The sequence below is a fragment of the Microtus pennsylvanicus genome, chromosome 5 (genome assembly GCF_037038515.1).
Source record: "Microtus pennsylvanicus isolate mMicPen1 chromosome 5, mMicPen1.hap1, whole genome shotgun sequence".
Classification (NCBI taxonomy): domain Eukaryota; kingdom Metazoa; phylum Chordata; class Mammalia; order Rodentia; family Cricetidae; genus Microtus; species Microtus pennsylvanicus.
Genome location: NC_134583.1, coordinates 104,023,374 through 104,049,055, shown reverse-complemented (window position 1 = coordinate 104,049,055; position 25,682 = coordinate 104,023,374). Strand labels below are relative to the sequence as shown.

At 41.1% G+C, this 25,682-nt stretch overlaps 1 protein-coding gene across 1 annotated transcript in view; it reads left to right on the top strand.

The window, feature by feature from the left end:
* Positions 1-25,682, top strand: part of Cfap95 (cilia and flagella associated protein 95) — an 82,338-nt gene that overhangs the window by 20,339 nt on the left and 36,317 nt on the right. Inside the window, exon 2 of the mRNA XM_075975050.1 lies at positions 7,556-7,661. Within this exon, the coding sequence (XP_075831165.1) occupies positions 7,556-7,661 (106 nt within the window). The remainder of the gene's footprint in view (positions 1-7,555; positions 7,662-25,682) is intronic.

The following is a 25,682-nucleotide window of genomic DNA, read 5'->3' as shown; positions in this document are numbered from 1 at the left end:
ATTTGACACCCCCCAAAGGGATCACGACCTACAGGTTGAGAGCCAGTGATCTCGATGTCCTTTGCACTACAGTGGACTTGACTGAATGTATAATTCATTTTTAAAATCTTTCTTTCCCTTGAGTCCCTTTCCTCCACCCAGAACACCTTTTTGGTTTCTCTTGTTTTGTTTTTTGAGTTGTGGGCTCTCACTTTGTAGCCAGAGCTAGCCTTGAATTCATGAACCTCCTGTTTCCCCATCTCAGACGCTGTGATTCCAGGCCTGAACTACCACAGTAGGCTCTGAGTGTCTTTGGCCAATTAATACTAGCTATTTTTGGAGGGGAGGTCACAGAAACCCTGAGAAGCATGCTGGAAAGGGAAGATAATTGAGGGCTAGCTGTCTTGGTTTGAGCAGGACGGCTGTCATTACTTCTACTGGACATCAAATCACAAAATGCGTCCCAGATAGTGTAATAAGTTGTACTGTCACCTTGTCTGATATGTGTTTCTTCAGCTGTCCATAACTCATGTGTTTGGCAGTCAATCAGACTGACATTTCCTTAACTGCTTCCTGTCTCCGACTGCTCTATTCATTTCTTTGCTCACAATATTCTCTATAGATTTTCTTGCTTTTGAAGATTGTCTATGTAGGAAATTTATAACAGTGATACGTCTTGATTTGCATGCCACTCAATATATGTTGAATGAGGAAAATACAGCATATCCATCTTCACCAGGTAGTTTTCTCTAGAGCACAGTTTAAGCTGCAAATTTTAGGATCATGGTGCAGAATTGCAAATCACAACATAGGATACAACGAAAAACAAAATCCCTGTTCACTACTCTAAGATGTCACGATTCCTCTAAAAACCATAAAAGCTCCTTACAATGCCGCAAATATATCTAAGTGTTCTTGTCGGTTTAATGTATAAACTGCTAAATGACACTAGCTTGGCCTCTACATCTTTTTGCCTATGAAATCTTAAAAAAGGATCGTCAAATCTCTTTGCAGCATTTGCTTCTATTGGCTTTAATTTTTGAATGTGTCGGGGGACATAGCCGACTCTCCAGGGTAGTTTTCTTTTAAAGCCTTGGGTAGCTGAGGATTATGAAACTTAATAGAAAAGATATCTCTCTTCTTATTTGTACTACATTTACATCAGAAAATACAATAGCTGACAGCATAGCTGTGAACTACATTAATAATTCCGAAGCTTAAAGTTAATATATTCTGCCTTCTGGAGTCTTAACTAAACATTTTTAACATCTTTGAAATCCGCAAAGGAAATGTGTCTCTTGTCAAGCAACCGGAAGCTGGATTGGGCTCAGAATTTCATTGTTCTCCTGTCAGATACTTCTCATATTCAAAACTCTCTGCAATTGGTGTCATGCACATGTCTAGCGAGAGTGTTCCCATTGGTGTCATGCACATGTCTAGCGAGAGTGTTCCCATTGGTGTCATGCACATGTCTAGCGAGAGTGTTCCCATTTAGCAGGTAGGCTTATAATTCCTCTGGAGACTGGCTGGTGTTGCAGAGAGCTAACCTGTCAATATGCATGATCACTCCCTCCTGATGGGTGCTTTTGAAGACTGAGCCAGGATGCTATTTCTCTTTATGGGCACGTTTGAAAGCCCTTGCTTTCCGCATTTATATTAGAGCGGCAGTAACAAAATGTAGGAAGATTCAACCCGTCCATCAATCATAAAAGATCTAATTGTTTATAATGTGTCAGACTATACAAGTCACCAGATCAAAAAGATGAATCAAAAATAATCTCTGTCTAAGAAGTCCTCAGTCTCATGAGAGCTGGATACATTAATGGATCATTCTAGAACAGTTGGAAATGTGGTACGGAGGGGGGAAAGTTTCTTTGCAAACTTCCACTTCCTCCCCATTCCTTCTAGATACAAGACTACAGAAACCCTAGTGTATAACCTGACCCCTTTGCTAGACAGGAACCCTATGCCCTAACTCCATCTTTCTTCTGCAAGCAGGGATTAGGGTTCCCTGTGGGGGGCGGGCTGAAGGGAACTGTGGCTTCTGATCTCATCTGAAGCTGAGAATTACTTTGACTACACAGAGTCTTTTGTGTTTACATGACTTTTTAATGACATATGTTGGATTATATTTAGTATTTTTTAAAAAAATAGTTCAATCTTGAAAAAAAGGTCAAAATTACTCTGTTGATTTTCTGTGAGTGCTTTTATATTTTTTATATAAAATCTTCATAATAACACAGTGAAGTAAAGACAAACATTTCTCATTTATTAAGTTTGAATTTAAAAAGGAGTCTAAGAATTTAAAAAAGCTTCTGGTTTTAGAACCAGGGCAAATCCCAGATTTGGAACACTGTCTATTATTTCAAGGTAGTCCAGTCCACGTACCAAACTGTGCTGCCCTATTTCACAACAACATCAGCGTCCTTTGTCTTGACTACAAGATGGATCAAGGTTTTGTAGAGCTTATGCATTTGAAGCAAAGTGGATAAGGTTTTGATTATGTTCTGCTAGTTTCTGAAATATTCTTCAGAATTTAATATTTACACTGTGAATCAGTTTTATCTAAAAAGAATTTTAATATCATCTGTTAATTAAATTTGTTCTTTGACATTTCCATCATGTATAAAATGCAGTTTAATCTTTCTCCTGCCTCACTCCTCTGAACTTCCCCTCTTCCCAACAAATCTGTTCCCCACATTCATGACTTTTTGTTTTGTTTTGTGATCCATTGAGTTTAAATAAAGCTGTTATTATGGTCATGGGTCTGGAATTATCTGCTGGAGCCTGGTGGACTCACCAGTGAGTACGCAATTGCGGACAATGATTCTCTCTGTCATAGACTCTTCAGTAGGGAGAGCTAAGACTCCATGAATACGCTGCCTAGGTTTGTATCAACTTGACACAAGATAGAGTCATCAGAAAGAAGGGATCCCCCAAGTGAGAAAATGCCTCCCTAAGATTGGGCTATTGGCAAGCCTGTAGGGCACTTTCTTAGTGTTTGATTCCACTCCTGGGGTGGTGGTCCTGGGTTCTATAAGAAAGGAGGCTGAACAAGCCATGGAGAGCAAGCTAGTAAGCAGTACCCCTCCATAGCCTCTATGTCAGCTCTTGCCTGTTTGAGTTCCAGTTCTGACTTCCTTCAATGGATGAACAGTGATGTGGAAGAGCAAGCCACATAAACCCTCTCCTCTCCAAGTTGTTTTTGGTCATGGTGTTTATCACAGTGATAGTAACCCTAATAGAAACAATGAGTTTCCTATTCCTCCATCATACTATTGACAGGGCCAGTATTGTTCAGGCTCCAGTGTGAGGAATCATGGCAGCTGTGAATTCGAGATGTCAATGGCTATGTCGTGCCCAGATAGTGGCACTGTATAGCCCTTCTCCCTGTTTTCCATCTCACATTCTTTTTGTCCTTTTTTTCTGTGATGTTCCCTGGCCTGGAATTCAGTTGCATAGAACACCTACATTCAAATGCCTTTGGCATTGAGCTAATTGCAGACCAGCTCCTTTCAGATTCATGTCTGAACGGAGACCTGCGAAGACCCTGGACCTGAACAGGGCTGGCCAGTGACAGTCTTTTTGGTAATCCAAGTTGCTGTGTAGTCTACAGTGACAGGGCACCTTTTAAAACACGGTTAAACTTACTCATTTTGAAAGAATGTAGGATTTTTGTTTTATGCTGATTTTTATGTTAAAAGTCTTATTCTTAGAGTTGATGGATGACTATTTTGTTTTGGATATTCTCTTCAAATACTTGAAATGGGTCCCACCCATTTCTGGGGAAGACTGACTGCTCAAGGAAGCGCTTTTGTTTGAGTGAGAGATCCGTCTATTCTCCACAGCTGTCTCAACCTCAGTGCTAATGGCATGAGAGTTCAGCAGCATTATTGGCAGCTTCTAGCTCGATCCTGGCCGCATCCCACTCTACCTAGATTCCACAGCTAAAACTGTGTTTGGTTTTGCTTTGGAGGCAGAGCCTCGCTTAGGCTGTCTTTACACACATCAGTCCTCTTCCCCCGGACTCCAGGAGCCAAGATGACAGATGTGTGCCTGATGTGTTGTGAACTCAGCTTAGAGCATCAGTGACACCAGCTCTTTAAAAATGAAAATGTGTGGGAAATGAGGGTGCTTTCAGTGAGGGTGTGTGGGCAAAACTCGTCGAGGCTGGACCCCGACATTAAGGTGCTGGGGATATGGGGTGTGCACATCAGAAATATAAAACTGGACCCAATCTCACCAATTGCAAGAAAACGAACACGCAAACAAACAACAACAGAAAGCAAACAAGCAAACAGAAAACAGCTGCAAATGGATGAAAAATCCCAGTGTGGTAGCATGTGCCTGTCGTTCCAACATGTAGGAGCCTTAACCAAAACAACCAGGAGTTTTAGACCAGCCTTGTCTCTAAAAACACAAAAACAAAAATACTTTTAAAAAATTGAAGATTTAATTATAACATGTGAAGTTTTAAACTACTAGAAGGAAAAAAATCAGAAAAATGCTTCAAGACGTTGAAATGGGCCAGGAACTTTTTAAAAGAAGGCAACCCACCCCCTGCCGAGAAAAAAGTCACAAACCCAAAAGTAGACAAACTCGATTATATCATTTGAAAAACTTCATCATAGCAGTGGAGACAGCAAAGCAAGCAGAACATATTAATCAACTATTCATCTCACAGGAGGTCCATGCCCAAAATATACAAGAAACTCAAAACCTCAATAACCAAAAACAAAATAATGCAACTTAAATAGCAATGGACCTTTTACGGTCATACAGATGGTCAACAGATACACAAATGCCCAACATGCATCATGGGTGGATCCGTAATGGGAGGTCATAGGGAGCTGGGGATGCTTCTGCTGATAAAGTGACAGCAAAGAGGGATTCTGGGTGCCAAAATAACATAAAACACCCTCATAGCTGGAAGAAATTGGCCAAATTGAGGTTTCCTTTCTAATTGCTTAGTTATGTCGATTTCTGCAGAGGCGGGGAGTAGCTGAAGGTAGACTCCCTTAGGCTTATTCCCCAATGCAAGTTTGTGCCTGTTGCAAATGCAGCCAAACAAAAGGTAGCACCATTTCAGTCTGCTTTCTGTTGCTCCGACAAAATACTGGTTGCTGGATGCACTCATTGTTTTCTTTGTGACTCTGGTGGTTTGGATAGATTTGACCCCCATAGACTCATGTGTTTGAAGGCTTGGCCCATAGGGAGAGGCACTATTAGGAGTAGTGGCCTTGTTGGAGTAGATGTGGCCTTGGAGGAAGTGTGTCACTATGGAGTGCGTCACTATGGAGGCAGGGTTTGAGGCTTTCTAAGCTCAATTCTGGCCATTGTAACATAGTCTTTCTTTCCACTGCCTGTGGATCAAGATGTAGCAATCTCAGCTCTGCCTCAGGCACCATGTCTGCCTACACACCACCATGTCTTACCATGATAATAATGGACTAAACCACTGAAGCTGTAAGCCAGTCCCAACAAAATATTTTGCTTTATAAAAGTTGTCATGGTCATGGTGTCTCTTCACAGCAATAGAAACCCTAAGCTTCTATGATCAAAGACCTGACGAAGGCAATTTAAGGAAGCTTGTTATGTCACACAGTTCAGTGAGATACTGTATATTATACAAGAGGAGGCATGGGACAGGGGTATAAGGGAATGAGGAGGGGTTAGAACATGAACTGACTGGTCATCGTACGTCCTCCGCTGGAAATGGAGAAGACAGGAAACAGGGCCTAGATGTCAAACCTTAAGGCCAACTACAATGACTGTAAGAACCCACCTCCTAAAATGTTCTATAATTTTCCAAACAGTTGAGGACCAAATGTTCAAACACATGATCCTATGGTGGAATTTCATACTCAAACCACAGTTCTGGGTAATTTATAAAAAGAAAGCTCATAGCTCTTAAGGTTGGAAGTTCAAGACCAGGTGATTGCACCTGCCAAGGACCCTAGGCCTCGTTACAGCATGGCCAAGCAGGAGGAGCAGATAAGAATAGGAGAGGCAAGTGTAAGGGGCGTAAAGTCTGCTCTCACTGTAGCTAATCCAGTCTCTCAAGAACGAGAGCTCATTAGCATTACCAAAACTCTCTTCATTATGGTTTCTATTGCTGTGAAGATGCACCATGACCATGGCAATTCTTATAAAGGAAAGCATTTAACTGGGTGGCTTACAGTTCAGAGTTTAAGCCATGATCATCATGGTGGGACATGGGGGAGGGGAATGCAGGCAGACATGATACTGGAAAAGAAGCTGAGAGTCCTACATCTTGACCCACAGACAACAGGAAGTGAACTGAGACACCCAACAGAGCTTGAGCATAGACGCCCTGCCCTCAAAGCCCACCTCCACAGTGACATACTTTCTCTAGCAAAGCCACAGCTCCTAGTAGCGCCACTCCCTATGATCTTGTGAGGGCCAATTACATTCAACCTGCCACGCTAACCCAGTAAGGAAAGGTTCTAATACACCTATCTCAAAGACCTAATTGCTTCTTCTCAGGCCGATCTCCCAGCACTGCCACTGAGGAAATCTAATGTATACCTGAGTTTCAGAGGGAATATACCATTTTCAAATCTCACCAAGCGGGGCCTTATGAGTCTCAGCTGAGTAAACCGATGGTTGGATGTGCTTTTGAGTATCCCATGCCCAGACCCCATCTTGCATCCCTGAGGGTCTCTTCTTCCTTTATGCAATCTAAAACAGCTATAGGAAAATCTACTTCTCTTGTCAACTGCAGCACTTTCTTGTCATTTATCATACCAAATCGCTCTTTCTCTTCCCCCCTCCTTTTAAAGTTAGCCCTAACCTCCTCTTAGCCAAGATGACTGGAATACTTCTTCCTCTTCCACAAATACTTTAAGAAGTGGGGCTTTGTGGCTGGAAAGTTGGCTCAGCAGTTAAGAGTACTGGCTGCTCTTTCAGAGGTCCTGAGTTCAATTTCCAGCAACCCCATGGTGGCTCACAATTATAGTGGAATCTGATACTCTCTTCCGGCATGAACTCATACATGAAGATAAAGCACTAGAGCACTCGTGTACATAAATAAATCTCTAATAAAAAAAAACGAAGTGGGTCTTTGTCGCGTGGTTTTTAGCTGGTGATTATCAGTTTCCTTGGGTGTTCTTTGGAAACCGGGACCACGCAGGTTATCAATCACGCATCCTGCCTTGTTTGAGAAACAACATAATTAAAATTCACGGTAGAGAGACTTTCTAAAGTGACAAGTTGCTTTTTAAAGCTATTCCCATATCTTATTTTTGGATTTACTGTCAATAATTAATTTACATTATTAAATAAGATTCAGTTCACTGGAGCTACTGAATAATTACTGTGTTAGTTAAGTAGTGTTTCTGTGACAGTGTAAGTTTTATTGAATGTGCCAAGTTACTTTTAGGGAGTAGTCTCAGAGTTCCTTGAAAAGGGGTGAGAAATACATCATCCATCATGAATTTGACAAATTTATGATTAAGAGAATAGCATGAAATATATCAAATTTAAAGGTTTTAAAAATCAATGCATGGTCAATAAGGATTTTTCTAGTAATGTTTTAATACTTTTTTCCCTGAAGGCACCGTGACAGAGAAGCTTTCCCCAAAGATTATGATATAGAGGATCCTGAGACAGTGAAAAAACTGTGTAATTCAACATATGGGCGGTTTGGAACTGACTGTCCAGTAAGTAGTTGTTGTTAATTTCTTTGTCTGAAATCTTTGTCATTCTGAAACAGTGAAAAGTATTTTCTCCCAATGCTGTTAGTTATTAGTGACATTAATTCGGTCGCTTGGTTGCAGTACACTTAGCAAGCCTCTTAAGGTTATTGGCGGAATTAGACGCAACAAAGTGCTTAGCATGCTGCCTGACTGTATTAGTTAGCTTTCTGCTGCTAATAAAAAAAAATAACTGATACAGGCTACGTTGAAGCAAAGACATTTATTTCCATTCCCAGTTCTGGAGGTTTATGTCCAAAGTCAGGTCACCCCATTGGTCTGATAAGTGCGGCATGTCATTGCGGGGGGGGGGAATGCATGTCAGAGTAAGTAGCCACATTTTAGGGCTGGAATAAGAGGGAAAGTGAAACCGGGCCACCCAATTTCTTTTGAGAGTATACCCTCAGTGGCCTAATGGCTCCCTATCAAAGGAGTCGCTCACCTCTTAAAGATCCCCAGTGCCTGGCAGTTCTACCAGCGTGGGAAGATGCGGTGCTATGCTACAGCCCCAGGATCTTGGTGGGACAGTAGCATCTTGCTGGATACCTTCCATCTTCCAGAATAATCCTGTGAAACAGGTTTATCTCCATTTTATAGTGGCAGGGAGAGTCTCCTGAGAGTTGAGCTGTTCATTCATTGTCACACAGCCAGGGAATGGGAAGGTGAAGTTTGAACCAAGGTCTCTGAATGTTTGCCTTTTTATATACTTTTCTCATGGTAGGTGTTACAAGAAATTAAACCTGCTATTAATAGGATCACAAAATTTTGGGATCCAGTCACAGAATATGCACTGTCTAAACAGTTCCTATTTGAACCAGGCAGAGTAGGTTAATGCTTGTAAGCCTGAGTATCTGTCTAGTCAACATAAACTTAGCAGCCCAAAAACTCCTCACTTGTGCGATACAATGGCAGTAGCTTTGGGGCTAAATAAAAGCCCATTTCAGGGGATAGAAGAGATGATTGAGCGATTGGGAGCATTTGATGCATGTCATAAGGACCAGTGTTAAGATCTCACAGTGTTAAGATCTCAACAAGCGGGGCACCGGTCACTCACCTGTAACTCCAGCTCCGGGGGAGACAGAAACAAGATCAGCCTTGCCAGAAAGAAAGAAGTGAACTCCAGTAACAGTGAAAGCCCTTGTCCTTGTTTTGCCCAAAGTTTTGGCAGAGGCCTAAGTCTGGAGTGCTTTTTTTTTTTTTTCCGAGCTAGTATTTCATGTAGTCCAGGCTGGCCTCACACTTCCTATGTAGCTGAGGATGACCTTGAACCTCTGATCTTTCTTTCCACCTCCCACTATACTCAGGTATGAATGCCCTTGATATTTGTCCAGAAGCACAGAACCTAAGAAGCTGGTCTGCCTAGGGAGGACCATCTGAGACCTCCAAACCAGAGTAAATCACTACTGGCTGTTAGGTTTTTGGGGAGAGGCTGCCAAACTATTTGAAAGGGGATTCGTTTACCTGAGGATTGCTATTTCAGACAGACGTGTGTCCTGACATTTCAAAAATGTAGGACCCTCGTCTGTGACACTACCTTGAGAACTTTAGGGAGGGGTGCTATGCCTAACGTGGCAGAACGGAAGCAAGATGGAGCCGGCTGCTTTCAGAGTTGCCAAGTATCTCTAAATGTGTTGGCCCGGACGAGCCACAAGAGAAAACCTGCTGGAGTCCTCTGAGAAAAACTGTAGGACCGGGGAAGAGAGCCAGCAACCTAGCACAGGAGACACACTAAATGCCAAAGCTCGGGAGACGAATTGCTGTTGCTGCAGCGCTAGGCCAGAGGACTGACGGTGTGCTGTGGCATCTTCCTAACCGACCACACTGTCTCCAGAGTCCAGTCAGAGGCATGTGGTGACAGCAGGAAGAACTGTCTGGTGGTTGCCATGCTGGGAAGGAAGAGTGAGAGAGTGATTGTAAACCCTCACCAGGTAGCAATAGGATAATATAGAAGGATAGAAGGAGGGGCCAAGAAATATGCCTAGTCAGTCTTGGTCACACTGTGTCCTGTTAATCACGATCTCAGGTCTGGCTCCATGAGGTCCTGCTGTCACAAGGGAAATCATTACAGCAGGAAGTGTGGTAGTTCACTTCCAGTCATGAAGAGACCACTTCTGCCTGGAAGTGGGGGCCAGACTGTTAGTCATAGCGCGTAGGCAGCAGGGCTACTACTGTGGGGATTTGAGATAAGCTGGGAAGGACTCAGATCATAAGCTGTGGCAGTAAAACATAATCGGTCAAGACAATGTCTGAGTCTCCCCCTCAGGGGAAGAAATGATGAATGAGTCTGTCTCGATTTGGGCTTAAAGGCTATCTTCTAGTAAAGACAGACTAGGTTCATTGCTTTTTATGATTAGACCTCTGTTTCTCAAGCACTGGGCTATGCTACACCTGTAACTTTAACTACAAACGGCTCTGTTCTCCCTGCCTGTTGGTAAACCTGCCAAACCTCCATTTGGAAACCACCTACCCCTGAGCTATAAAAACCTTATCTTCCCCACAACCAGGGCTGACATCTTGCACTCCTGCCTTAGGGGGAGGCAGTTCATGTACATGAATAAAAAGCTTGCTTTAATTCATTGCTTGCTTTAATTTGCCATGGTGATTTGGGTCTTTCTCCTCACATCTTTGGGACTAACATAAAGAACGTGTTAGAAGGTGCTCTGGCTCCCTTGTTTGAGCCTGGGAAAGAGTGGATAGGAGGCCAGAGGTGGCACTCTGCCCGTCGCCAGCAAGTAGCAACTGGAGATCCTTAGTGAAAGAATGCCCAGAAGCAATCTCAAAAATGTCCTAGGAGAGGAGTTGATTTTGAATGTCAGCCAAACCCATGCACCGTGGCTCTTGTCAGGGGAGTAAGGGCCATTTAACATTACATCTTTCCACCCAGTCTCTCCCCTTCGCCCAGACCTGGCTGGCATCCATGAGTAGAGAGGTGAGAGGGCAGAGCTCTGTCCTTGTGGTTCTATGCTCCCAGGCCTGCAGCTCTCATCTGAGAAAAGGGGGTATTTGGTGTAATAGAAGTGTTGATCTCACTGGACTGGGTACTTTCATAAATGAAATTATAATCTTTTGGACACTTGAATGTTGACCGAGGTTTCTGTCCCGCCAGGTCCCACAGCCTTTCAACCCCAAAGAAACACAGAGAGGTCTACATTAATTATAAACTGATTGGCCTATTAGCTCAGGCTTCTTATTAACTAATTCTTACATCTTATACTAGCCCATAATTCTTGTCTGTGTTAACCATGTGGCTTGGTACCTTCTATCAGCAAGGCATTCTTATCTTGCTTCCTCTCTGTCTGGAGGATGACTGCAGGCTGCATCTTTCCTCTTCCCAGCATTCCCCTGTTCTCATTGCCTGCCTCTACTTCCTCTCTTGTTGCCCCACCTGTACTTCCTGGCTACTGGCCAATCAATGTTTTATTAAAAATAATGCAAGTGACCGGATAAAAGACCATTGTCCCACAGCACTTGAAGGGCCCAGAAATGCTGCAATACTATCCTAAGACTTCTATCGAACTAAAGATGAGAAAGCAGTGGGTGTGGTGGGCTAAAGGGGCAGCTTGGCCAAAACAGTTTTGTGGTTCGTCCTGTCAGAGTTCAGTGTGATAGCTCAGATAGGAAAAGTATCTGGTTTCATTTTTTGTATGACTCAGGCATGTAGCATCTGCGACCTGTATTCTACCAGAAGAAAACAGAGACCATGTGAAATCGATCACTGTTCATGGTCAAATATCTAGACAGTATATTCAAGTTGGCACTAAAGTCTAATGTCTGAAATATTCCTGCTGAAAGGACCAGCTGTGGGGAATCCACGGAATTGGTGAACTAACCACTCACTTGACTTTTCTATCTGAGGGAGTAAAACTTAATTCTCTGGGGCCAGCGAGAAAGGGAAACACACACACACACACACACAATTTCCACCGTGTCAGGATCTCACCTTGGGTGCTGATTTTTGACAATCTGACAGCAGGTCAGAGAAACCAAAGAGGAGATGCAGAGCAGGTGAACTGCTGGACAGGCAAACAGACACACGAGGGCTTTTCTGAGGGACAAAGTTTAGTTCCTCACTTTGTCATTTCTCATGTTTGTGCTTTATTCTTTTTCTGTTCTTCAACTCTGGTGTTTCCTTTCTGCCTCTCTTGATGTCGTTTTTCTAGACGCTTCCTGATGTCTTCCTTCTGCATCTTTCCTCCCGTTTTCCTTCTCTCCTGTCTTTTTTATTCGCCTTATAGCCTATAGATCCCAGGAAAGACTTTTAAGGAGTATAAAAATTGAAATGTGGTTGCATTCTATTTTTTAAGTGAATGATTGCAATTATTACAAGTAAAAGACAGCATGTTTTCCATATGCCTTACATGATTAAACATTTTACATATTACAGGTGAAAAGCAAGTTGTCTCAAGAACCCACATGCATTCATACCCAAGCAACTTGTTATAGATTTAGCAGAGTGTAAGCAAGCAAGCTATTTTTGTCAGCCAGTTCTTTTGCTGGCAGGCTGCATTTTGCAGTTACAAAGAAAGGAACAATTACTTTATTATTTGTCTCAAAGGGTAATCTTATAAAAAAAATCTTAAAGGAACCACAAATCTAAACTTTTAAATATAAAAAAACAACCTGTCAGCTCTCTTATATCATCAGGGTGCATACCCATTCATCGACAGTTTTCTATATCAGGAAGCTGAAGGCAGAAATGGGTGCAAAGGAAATAATCATCACCTTTGATCACCAATCCATCCTAGCAAGAAGGATACATTATCCAGCAATAGTCAGGCTGTCATTGTCCTTGTTTCTTAACCTCAATGAGTCCCTCACTCAACTATATGCCTTTCTAAACCTTAAATTGTTCCCCAAGGTTTTCCACCTCAAAGCCATTCACAAAACATCTTAACCAAACCTAACAATTCTACATGCCTAAATTCTTTCTAAGGGTGGTTGAATCATTAATCTGCTTCAGCAGCAAAACGTGGAAAAAGTCAATCACTATTATTTTAAGTATGAGTAACACTGCCCAGTGAGGGGCTAGAAGTCCCCCGAGAGTTTTCATATGTCCCATAGATGATGAGGGATGTGGTGTGTGAAGGGCAATAATCAGAGCTGTGCTCAATAATGGCATGATGTCCTCAGGACATGTAGTCCTCAGGGCTTTGCCTGTGCAAGGCTCACTCAGGCATGGCTGTGCCAACAACCCAGCCATTTTTCATGAGTTTTAATGCTGCTTGTTGGTCCCCTTGCATGACTCCTGACACAGAAACACTCTTTTAAGCTCTGCCACTTGCATTTGTCCCACTGCTCTACAATGAGTTCGTTATCTTGTTGATCTCCATATACTGCATCCTGACTGCTCTGTAATCTTGCTTGAAATAATACACATCTCACTGCATATATCAAGTTCTCTATCTATCATCTATCTATCTATCTATCTATCTATCTATCTATCTATCTATCTATCTATCTATCTATCTAGTGATCTATATCTATCTCATATATACGTATATATATATATATGTATCACAATGTGTTGGGACTTTGATGGTTTGCACCTGAGCTTCAGCTTTGTCTCCGTCTCTCAAGTTATGTGTGCAAACACTCCGGCTAGCTCTTTCCCATCTGATTTCCCCCACACTCCCAACCCAGAAAGCTTTCTTAGCATTTTCCTTTTTTTGCAAGATTTCTGCTGAGTGGCTGACTCTTGTGTCCAATAACATTTCTGTTTAGCTAATTAAAAGTCTGTATGCTTGAATTCCTTGGCTGCACAGATTACTGTGGGCATCAGTTATCTGTATGAGTTTCCAACAAGACTCCGTCTATATTTTGGATAACGCTCCAAGAACAAAACAAATTTCACAAACTGAAGCTTGGGATCCAAGGTGCCCAAAGAGTAGTTTGAGAATTTGGGTAAGGCTCTACTCTCAGTTTCATCTGTAAAGCTCCTTATAGACACAAGGTTCTAGTGATCTACCCAAAGAAGCAGAAGAGGAGGGAGCTGGCTATGGGATTGCTAGGGTAACCAGAGCTTGTGAGTCCAGCTCCTAAGATTACCTCCAGGGTTCAGGTCAGAAGCCACAACATACCGAAAGGAACTTAGAATAGTTCTAATCTGAGGGGTTATGGAATAACTCACACACATGTAGCTAGAGTCATAATCTTTATTCTTCTGTTAGCTCTAATTCTTCCCCTGTAGCTTCTAGTTCTCCTTTGTTCCAATTCTCTGTTTCAAATTTCCTCCACTTTTATGTTCACCTAACTTAAATACACTTTTTTTTTAAAAACAGGAGGCTTGAAGCAATAATAAAAAAATTACAAGGGCTGCATCTCATTGGTCAAAAGCACATTCATTTAAGTGGTGATAAGGGCAGAGTCCTTTGCCGTGGCAACACAAAGTTTCAAGGTTTCCGGGGTAAGGCTGGGTCCAGAGGGCAAGAGCGCACTGTCCAGTGAGACAAGCTTTGAGACTTGGTCGTTTATCAGTTAAAGAACAGGCATGGTGTTTTTAGGATGCTTTGTGTTCGTAACCTTGGTTAGACACCTGCGTATGCACGAATTTAATTGGTCCTAATAATAAAAACCTTGAGTTTGATATTAGAGAGTAAAAGCTGAAATATCAGAGAAGCAGAGCAGCCAGTCACTAAAGTTCTTACCTATACAAAATCCTCATACTGAAAGGGACTGAGCTCCTGTCTCTATGAATCCTCAGCCTATCCTGTCTCTACAAGTCCTCAGACTGAATGCTTTGAACTCCTGTTTCCTCTCATATTCCTCTCTCTACCCAGCTATATCCCTTCCTGTCTCTATCTCCTTAGTTGGGATTAAAGGCGTGTGCCTCCCAAATCCTAGGATTAAAGGTGGGAACCACCACCACTTGACTTTGTTTCTCTTTTAGACTGGATCAGTTTAGTGTGGCTGAGGGTGGCCTAGAACTCACTGAGCTCCATCTCTCTGTCTCCCAAATGCTGGGATTAAAGGTATGTGCCGCAAGTTCCTGGCCTCTATGGCTAACTAGTGTGGCTAGCTCAACATGCTGATCTTCACGCAAGCTTTATTTGCTATAGCACAAACAAAATATCATCACAGCTGGGACTCTGACCTTGTGCACTACTATACAGTTTTAAACTTATGATCCATTTACAGAAATATCTAATATAATTTGAACTTACCCTGAGGTAAAAATGAGCTAGTTGTGTTCAGTTAGTCTTAGAAAAGAAATTTTTATTTTCTTGTGTTAGTTTGAATGAAAAAAAAACAAAGTAGGCTATTAAGTGCCTTACAGTCCTCATAGGACAATAGATCTAGTTATGAAGCACATCCTAGTATATTTTTTACATATCAAAATCATACAGCTTAATGGGATGTCATCTTCCTGACCATCTATGTATATATGTGCCAATAAGACAGAGATGCAATCATGAGATTACACATCATATCAAATTAAATTGCACACTACAATGCAGGTATTGGGGAGACACCGTAGCTGCTTAAGCAAGTGCAAAATTACAGACAAGCCACAGTTTCCAGAGTTGGCGGTCCTGCAGGCGATGCCTGGGTGGGATTCTCCTCCATCAGAGAATCATTCCTCTGGTGGGTTGACATCTGAATGCTGTATGCTTCCATGGCCCTCAATACTAGGCGTGGAATAAGGATGTCCTTGGGCCAAGAAGTGGCTTTTGTGAGTCAAGTGTGTGCCACAAGGAAGGAAGAGATGACATGTGGTCATTTCAGAACCTGTCCTCCTGTGGGGTGGAAAGAAGACCATCTAGATTTCCAGGGGTAGAAGCAGATATTATTTCATTTACATTTCTCAGAATTTTGCACAGGACTCCTGCACTGGCTTAATTTCCATCCTCTCCCCCCTCTCCAACTCCTCCTGTTTTTTTTTCCACCTCAAATTCATGACCTGTGGAACGGTATTTTAAAATCCTGCCAGAATCATCTTGTATCATGAGATATGAGACCTTTTATTCTTCCCAGAGAGGATCTCAAAGCTACCAATGAATTCAAAGAAGGTCATCTTTGAATAGTGATAAATGTCAGGAGTGGATGGTAAAGCATAGACACCCCCAGAGGAAGCAAGAACTTGATCGCACCCTGCACTGATTATTAAGTCTGTCTCTCTTCTGCCCCACATCCTGGTACTCTGCCACCAGCACCTCTCGTCCCCACTCAGACAAGGGTGGTCTGGAGGGCAGGGACCAATTCCAAGAGGGCAGGAAGACAACTATGCCCCCCGGTCCCCACTGAAGCAGATCAGGCCAAAGCAACCCCAAGACAAAGATTCTTTGGCTTTAAACAAAATGTGACCTTTGTATAAGGGACTGAGCATGAAACCTACTTAGCTAGACTCTTGGGAAAGAAACAGCCAGAGCTAGTAGCCAGAAAAGTCCTGGAGTTAGTTTTCTATTTCACCACGCATAAGAAAGGACCAGCTCCTCCAAATGAATGAGAAGGGGCAGTGGCTGGAGGAGGAAGGATGTTTGTTTTCCAGTTGTTCCCAGGAAGAAGTCTTGTTTACTCAAGGACCAGTTACAGATTTGCATATAAAAGAGGAGCTCAGTCTCAGAACCCTCTCTGTTCTCTGTCATCACTTTGGGTTTCTTTGGAGATCACCAGCCACGTTTCAGACTTAACTGTAGTCTGTCTCCTTCTACTAGAGTACAAGCTCTATAAATGTAGGGTCATCACTCTGTTTGGTTCCTTTTAGAGCCCCAATTCCTAAAGCAGTGCCCAGCACATTGAGTCTGTACCCAATACATAATTATGGAAGGAAGGAAGGAAGGAGAAAAGGAAGGGAAGGAGGGAAGGAGAGGGAGGGAGGGGAAGGAGGAAAGAAGGAAGGACTACATTGATTAACTATGTTTGAGGCATCATCATCATAATTATTTTTATTATTATTATACATATTAGTGTGTGTGTGTGTGTGTATACACACAAGGATACGCACACATACTTTTACCTGGTGAAGCAACTCTGACGTTGAGGTGGGAGTCACTGGATAAAGACCACTTTTCAAGAGGTGGTTTGTGGTTCCCCTTAAAGTAAAGATCTTATGTATGTGGAATTAAATAAAGTTCAAGAAGAAAGCAAGACACTTTTACCAGAGGTTTGGAGAGGAAGGGTGGGAGTGGGAGAGAGTGGAGAGAGTGAGTAACTTGGTACCAAGTGCCAATAGGTAGGGGGAATGAGTGTGTCCTACTGCACAGAACCGAGTTCATAGCAACGGGATTTTGCAATAAATAAAAAGAGAAGGTTTTGCAAGTCTTTAAAGATATGGTAAACATTTGAGGCGATGGATATAATAATTACGCAGATTTGGTAACTCAATGCAATGAGTTGAAACATCACAGCCTATAAGTTCATAAATTAGTATTTGTCTGATAAAAGTATTAAAGACTTTTAAAAAATGACTAATATACTTAAATACGAACTATGTTGGTGGGAAACATGGCATTGAAATTAAATGACTCTAAAGGGGGAATAAGAAGAAATAATTGTATCAGATCTCAGACACTTGAGTATAACTCACTTGGTTAGTTCAGATATTTGCCTTTGACTTAGTAGATGGTAATTTACAATGTGATCTTAAAGATGCGTCTTGTGACTTAGCAGATGGCAATTTGACACTGCCATCTTAAAGATGCTATAGTCAAACTTTCTTTGAACCACCCACCCCCAAATAATGATATGGAGACTTCTTATTAGGAATAAAAGCTGGCCTTAGCTTAGGCTTGTTCCCAACGAGCTCTTTGATTTTTTTTAATGACTTAATTTTTTTTATTTTAGGTGCATTGGTGTTTTGCCTGCACACATATCTATGTAAGGGTGTTAGATCCCCTGGAACTGGAGTTATAGACACCCAAATAGCTCTTAAAACTTAAATTAACCCATTTATATTAATCTATGTTCTGCACATGGCTCATTACCTCTCCTCAGTACTTATACATCTGATTTCCTCTGTGTCTCATTCCCCACAGAGTTCCTGCCTCTCTCCAGAATTCCCACCTCCCCTCTCCTGCCTAAGTACTGGCCATTTTTCTATTTATGAAGCCAAGCTGAAGGTGCCTTTCTCCCTACATTGGGCACCTAGTGGTGTTTTTAACTAAGTTTCTATCATTCTATTTACCAATAAAGATTTGGGAGTCAGATGTGAATACCTGTAGCTCAGAGAAGTCCAGTAGCAACTAGCTGGCCTTCCTTTTGGGCCAGAGACCCACCAAGAAAGTATCTCTCCAGCCATCCCAACCCCTCCCCCCAATAAAAGGCCATGAAACTCTAAGTTCCTCCGCTACTTCTTCCTGTGTGTCTCTCTATCCATATTCCTGGCTCCTCCATACTCTCTAGGGTTAACTCCTGTCAACTAGTTACTGGCTCTGCCCCCTGATCCAAGGTTGATTTTTTAAACTCAGTCTTGGGGTTTCACAATGTGATCAAACATCCTGCAACAAAATGCCTCTTGTCTTCCTGCCTAGATATCTGAAGGAAGCACACAAACCAGAATCTTACAGACAAATCCCTTGAAGTGCCATTATCAAAGCAAGGCATTGGGCAGTGGGCTGCTGAGCCAGGGCCACCTCTTGTTTCCTGACTCTGTATCCTCCTAATGTAAGGTTGATAGCAGCCTTCTGTGCATCCTTTCCTGGAACTCCTTTGGACCATCTTTTCTAGCATCAGTATAACTGCATCTGCCTTTCCTCTTTGAGTTCTATATACATTTTGGCACATTGAGTGGTCCTTGTCTGATTTCTGCTGCATCTGTGGGTTTAATTCTTTTACTAAATATCTTCTCTGCAATTTCTAAGGATTTGGGACAGGGATGAAAGCAGGGCACCCATCATTTAGATCAGATCACTCATCTTTGATGTTCCATTTAGGCACCAGTCACCAAGTCTTAATTTAGCACTGGTATGAACTAGTTTTCTTTTTAAACATACATCAGTTTGTTTAAGCAGGGATAAGGGTTACAGTTCATTAATGGGACTTAAATGGTACGCCACAGACATACATGCACGGTGGAACATGCACACATCTGGACTCTTTTGCCTCCACTATCTGTTTATATTGCTTCATGAAAGTATTCCTTCTATTATGCTTACAAAATCATTAGTTTTAGAGGTAGGGGTAACATGAGAGGAGCCATAGAGAGGAGAGAGGGGCTTGGAATAATACAAATATAATACTAATATATGAAATCCTTGAAAATTTAAATTTGAAACTTCAGCTGAGCATTGATTCACCTTCAACTTGCTTTTTCCCCATTGATTCAGTGCCTACACAGATTAAGTCATAATTTATTCCTAATACTTATTTCCTTTATTTAAATATTTTATTTGTTTAAAATGATCTTACAGAGCAACATCTGAAGAGATGATAGCTCAGTGGTTAAAAGCCCTTTTTGGAACCAGGTTCAATTCCCAGTACCTACATGGCAGCTGACAACTTCCTGGAACTCGAGTTCAGGGAATTCATTACTCTGACCTCCACAGGCACCAAGCACACACATGGTACACAGATAAACATGTAAGCAAAACACTTAAACATATCAAAATAAACAACCAAGCACACACACGGTATACAAACATGTAAGCAAAAACACTTACAGACATCAAAATAAACACTTAATCAAATAAAAAAACAAAAGTAACAGGTTTACATATGGTATTTTCATAATACTTAATTTAGCTATTTCTGTCTCCATCCCACATTCTCTCTTCATTTCTGTCTCCTTTCTCCACTGTTCCGTTTTGCCTCATTCTTTTCCTTCCCCACAGAGGTCTATTGTCTTCCCTGCACCTTTCCTTGGAGCTACTTCTCTTTTTCTTTATAATTTCATGGATTTCTTTCTAGTTTCCTGGCCTTTACATATTTACTCCCACCTAGATATAAATATTTAACAGTTATATGCTGGAATCTGCATATGAGAGCGAGCATATGGCATTTGTCTTTCCGAGCCTGGGTAACATTGATTAATACAATATTTTCCAGTTTCATCCAGTTTCTTGCTAGTTCCATTTTTCTTTGGGGCTGAAAAACATTCTACTGTATATACATAAAATAATATCTGGTACAAGTACCATCAATTTTATAAAAAGCCTATTGGTCGTGTTCCAATAATTAGAATATCAGATCGAAGTGATGAATTTCATGTAAGGCCAAAGCTTTTCTCTGCTAAGGTATGTAGATCACTCTGGGTCTTGAACAGACTGTGGAAGGTAATGAGAAGGTGAAGTATAGGGAACAATTGAAGTATAGGGTACAACTGACTGATTTTCTATCCCCCTCCCCCCTCTACTCCACTCCCTACTCCAGACAACCAAACAGCTAGAAGGTGCTTTTGTAATTGTCTACTATTAATCCCTTCACCAAGACTATCTCAGGACAGGAAGTGATTTTTTTTTTTTATATTTCAGGATGATCAGAAAACAAAATAGAGATTACCCAGTATTTATTTATTTATTTTAGGGGCAAGAAAAACAAAATGAAACAGAACAAACAAAAAACCAAAATACATCTTATAAGAGCCTGCTTCAACAGGTAGCAGGGAAAATTAAATTATTTTTTTCTGATTGTATTCTATGAATCTTATTTGTTCATATCAGTGTTGGTTTTATTGGTGGGGACCTTTCTAGGGTCCTTTAGGTCCTGAGTTAAACTAGATGTGGACGCAGAGCTAGGGTCTCTGCAGGCAGCTCAGCTGCTGAGAAACAAGAGTGGCCTTCTTGCTGCTCTGTTATCATTATTAATTAATTAATTACTTTATTTGTTTATTCTTTTGCTTTCTCAAGAGAGAATTCCTTTGTGTAGGCTTGGCTGTCCTGGAACAGAACTAGCTTTGTAGATCAGGCAGCCCTTGAACTCACTGAGATCCTCCTGCCTCTGCCTCCTGAGAGCTAGGATCAAAGGCGTGTGCCACCACCAATGACTTTATCATTTTATTGCTATGTTCCTGTAGCAGAATTATAGTGGTAGAATTTCCTTAAGTCCTTGACCTATCTAATCTCAGGGTTTTGGCCCCATTAGCAGAATGTGTTTTATCTTATGGACTGGGCCTTAAATCCAATGGAAAGATTCTTGGTTACTATCATAACGTTTGCGCCCGTTTCACCAGCTTGTTTTGCAGGCAGGTCAGTTGTAGGTGTTCAGGTTTGTAGCTGGGTGGATGATCATCTTTTTTTCCTCCAGTAGTATGCAGAGTAACTTCCAGTACCATGAATGTTAGTCAGTAAGGGTGAAGCTTCTAGTTAGGCACCAGCTTGATTTCTCTGTGTTCAATGACATTACGTGTTGTCTTCAGTAATGGGGCCTTACCTACAGTTGTAGAGAGGAACCCAAAGCCTTGGCAATAGCCTATGATGTTTGGGGGTTCCATGGGGACTCCTGTAACCCATTCTTAGAACAGGAGGTTTTACTTTGTGGCATGAGATGTCTAGTTGGTGCATTTTATTCCCTATTATTTGGTGACTTCACTTAGAGTCCTTCTATATATGTGTAATTTTTAAGATGCTTCCACAAGAGTTTTCCATATTATTTTTTTCAAATGGCCTTCAGTGTTAGTTATCCCTCCCTATATTTCCTTCCTTACCCTTCTCTGTCACCTTCTCTATTTTCTAATTTCATCTTTATCACTCCATAACATTATATTTCAATTCCCCTTCCTAGAGAGATCCTCTACTCCCATCTGGCTCCTTACTAAGTGCCTGACTTCTTTGGTTATGTAGATTGTAGCACACATATGAAAAGTTTACAAGTTAACATTCACATATAAGAGGAAAAGTACATTAAATTGTCTTTTGGGGTTTGGGTCACCTCATTCAAGAAGACTGTTTTTTAGCTCTACCCGTTTGTCTGTAAATTTTATTTTTCATAGCTGAATAATATTCCATCTGCATACCTGTACCACATTTCATCGTCTCTATGTCAGTTGATGGGTGTGTAGGCTGTTTCCAATCTCTGGTTATTATGAATGCAGAATATCCTTATGATTCTCTGGCTTTCCTCAGTTTCTGTTGTAATCCATCCTTTTCATTTCTAATTGTATTAATTTGGATCTTCACTCTCTGCCTTTTGGTTAATTTGGCTAATGGTTTGTCAGTCTTGTTGATTTTCATGGAGAACCAATTCTTCATTTTTTATTTGTTTTGCTTTGTTTTTGCTTATTTGTTGCTATTCTATTTATTTCAGCCCCGAGTCTGATTGTTTCTTTCCATCGGCTCCTTTGGGGTATCATTTCTTCTCCTTATTCTAGAGCTTTCAGGCGTGTCATTAGGTGGGTAGTATGAAATCTCTCCAGTTTTTATGTAGGCTTTCAATGCTGTGAATTTGCCTCTTAGAACCGCCTTCATCATCTTCCATAGGTGTGGGTATGTTGTGTTTTTATTTTTATGCAGTTCTAAAACATTTTTAATTTTCTTCTTGATTTTTGTGTTGACCCGATTTTCCTTCGATAGTGAGTTGTTCAATTTCCATGAATTTGTAGGCTTTCTGTTTCTTTTGTTGTTATTATCTAGCTTTTACGGGAGTCAGAAAGGATGCAGAGTGTTATTTCAATTTTCATAGATGTTGATACTTTCTTTGTGCCTAAATATGTGGTCAATTTTGTTGAAAGTTCCATGAGCTACTGAAAAGAAAGAATATTCTTTGGTGTTTGGGTGGAATGTTCCGTATGTCTCTGTTAGGTCCATTTGATTTATGGCATTATTTAATTCTGGTATTTCTCAGTGTAGTTTTTGTCTGGATGACCTGTCCACTGGTGAGAGTAGAATATTAAAGTCTCCCACCTTCACTATGTGAGAACCAAGATGTGATTTCAGCTGTACTGGTGTTTTTTTTTTTAATTGACTTGGCTGTCCTTATGTTATAAACATAAATGTTCAGGATTATAATATCCTTTGGTATTTTTTTAATGGCTATGTAGTTTTTTCCTTATCTCTTCTCAGTAGTTTTAGTTTGAAATCTATTTTCCCAGATGTAAAATGGTGATACCTGTTTGCCTATTGTATCCATTTGCTTGGACTACCTTTTTCCTTTGTCCTTGAATAAATGAATGAATGAATGAATGAATGAATGAATGAATGAAATTTATACCCTGGCAATACTGTAGCATGCATGGGAAGCCTGTATATGGTGGTTCTGTTGAACTTGTCCATATTGGGTTTAGTGGTCTAAGTTGATGAGGATCAGTGATCAGGTCTCTTCCTCAAGAGGGCACCAGCTCTCGTTACAGATGTTTATGAACCACTATGTGGTTGCTGGGAATTGAACTCAGGTCCTTTAGAAGAGCAGGCAGTGCTCTTAACCGCTGAACCATCTCTTTTTCCTGAAGGTGATGCATATCCTTGATGATGAAGTGTTTTTCTTTGATCAGTAGAAAGATGGGTCCTAGTTTCTAATACAATCTGTGTTAGTCTGTGTCTTTTTATTGGGAGAATTGAGACCATTAATACTGAGTTATCAATGAGCTGTATTTATTGATTTCTGTTATTTTGTTGTAATGGTATGGATTTCCCCATTCTCTGTTATTTACTGGAATTATTTATTCCTTGTGTTCTCTTGAGTGTAGTTAATTTCTTTAAACCAAAAATTTTCCTTCTAGTGACTTCTGTAGAGATAAATCCTGCTCAAATTTGTTTTCTAATCATAGGATGTTTTTCTTTTTTCATCTATTATGATTGACAGTTTTGCTGGATATAATAGTCTGAGCTGAGCTGGCATCTGTGGTCTCTTGAGTTTGTTAGAGCATCTGTCCAGGCCCTTCTGGAATTCAGTTTCCTTTGAAAAGCCAGGTGTTATTTTGATGTGACTGCCTTTATATGTAATTTGGTCTTTCTTGCTTTTATAATATCCTTTCTTTGTTTTGTTTTGAACATTGAGTGTTTTAGTTATGTGTTGTAGGGAATACTTTTTCTCTTCCTGTCTACATGGTGTTCATTTGTATCTTGATAGGCAATTTTTTACTGTAGATTGAAGAAACTATTTTTCAAAACTATATTCTGTGCTTTTGACCTGCGTTTCTTCTCTTTTTTCTATCCCTATTATTTATAGGTTTTGTCTTTTTTATAGTATCCCAGATTTCCTGTATGTTTAGTGCCTGGATTTTTTTTTTGATTTAGCATTTTCTTTGACTGCAATATCTTTTTCTTCTACCTTGTCTCCAGAACCTGAAATTCTCTCTTCCATGCCTTGTAATATGTTGATGAGCTTATCTCTGGGGTTTTTATTTGACATTCTAAGGTTTTCATTTCCATTTTTATTTCAATTTGGGTTTTCTTTATTGTTTCTATTTCTTTGTTAAATATACTTTCATGTCTTGGAATATTTTCATTATTTCATTCAGCAGTTTGTGTTTTCATGATCTTCATTAAGGCATTTATTCATATTCTTTTTGAAGTCCTTGAACATATTTGTAATTGCTATTTCAAACTCCTTGTCTTGTGCTTCAGATAAATTGCTTTTCTCCCAGCCTATTGCAATAGAGTTGCTGTATTCTTGAAGACACATCTTGGCTTGGTTGTTCATGTTTGTATTTTTTGTGCTGGAATCTAAGTAGCTAGAGTTATGATAACTGAGGTGTTTCTTGATGTGTAGGTATCTGGTCTTGTCTTTGTTGGGTGGGTGTTCTGTTTGATTGTCCTTGCCCACTCTGGATCCTAGGCAAATGTGATGGCTGCCTGTGTGGTAGCTGCTAGAGAGTGTTTCTTCAGGTCTTTAAGTCACACAAAGGAATGGAGATGGGCTAGAAATCAAGGCTGAGGGGAGCAGCAAGAAAGAGCTCATGGAATCCTGGGTGCACACCAAGAGGCAGAATTCCCGGGGATGGAAGTGGAGTGGGAAGTGGGGTTCCTGGAGGCTACAGCAGGATTAAAAGGAATTCTGGAGCTTCTGGAGTGAAATAGCTGGTGATTGTTTTTTCTTTTCTTTTTTCTTTTCTTCCTTCCTTCCTTCCTTTCTTTCTTTTTCTTTTTTTTTTTTTTTTTGAGACAGGGTATCTCTGTAGCTTTGGAGCCTGTAGCTCTGTAGACCAGGCTGCCCTTGAACTCACAGAGATCTGCCTGCCTCTGCCTCCTGAGTGCTGGGATTATAGGCATGTGCCATCACCACCTGGCTCTAGCTGGTGATTTTTAAATAGAGAACTTTTATGATATCTTGGTATTAGCTGGTGATGAAGATGATTTTTTCGTAATGAGGCAAAAATCTTCATCCAAGGAGACAGAGACCCACATTGGAGCACCGGACTGAAATCTCAAGGTCCAAATCAGGAGCAGAAGGAGAGAGAGCACGAGCAAGGAACTCAGGACCGCGAGGGGTGCACCCATACACTGAGACAATGGGGATGTTCTATTGGGAACCCACCAAGGCCAGCTGGACTGGGTCTGAAAAAGCATGGGATAAAACCGGACTTGCTGAACATAGTGGACAATGAGGACTACTGAGAACTCAAAAACAATGGCAATGGGTTTTTGATCCTACTGCACGTACTGGCTTTGTGGGAGCCTAGGCAGTTTGGATGCTCACCTTACTAGACCTAGATGGAGGTGGGTGGTCCTTGGACTTCCCACAGGTCAGGGAACCCTGATTGCTCTTTGGGCTGATGAGGGAAGAGGACTTGATTGGGGGAGGGAGATTTGATGGGGAAGGGGGAGGGAAATGGGAGGCGGTGGCGGGGAGGAGGCAGAAATCTTTAATAAATAAATAAATTAAAAAAAATCTTCATCCTTGATTAAAAGTGCTATTTAACAGGCTCAAGTAGAACTTCTTTGTTACTGATCAAAGAGCTCATCTTTATTCCAGAGGTGACATGCTTCTCATGGAGATCACACAGAGCATTTGGGAAAGAACTAGATTTCAATGCTTTGGTGTCTTAGAGCTAAATGAACAAGTAATTGAAAAGAAGTGGCCAGAAGTATTTGGAGGGTGGAGGAATTTTCTGGAAAGAGAGTGAAGGTAGTGAGCACAACTGAAAGGGTGAACTCTAAATTTGGGCCTTGAGGGTATAAC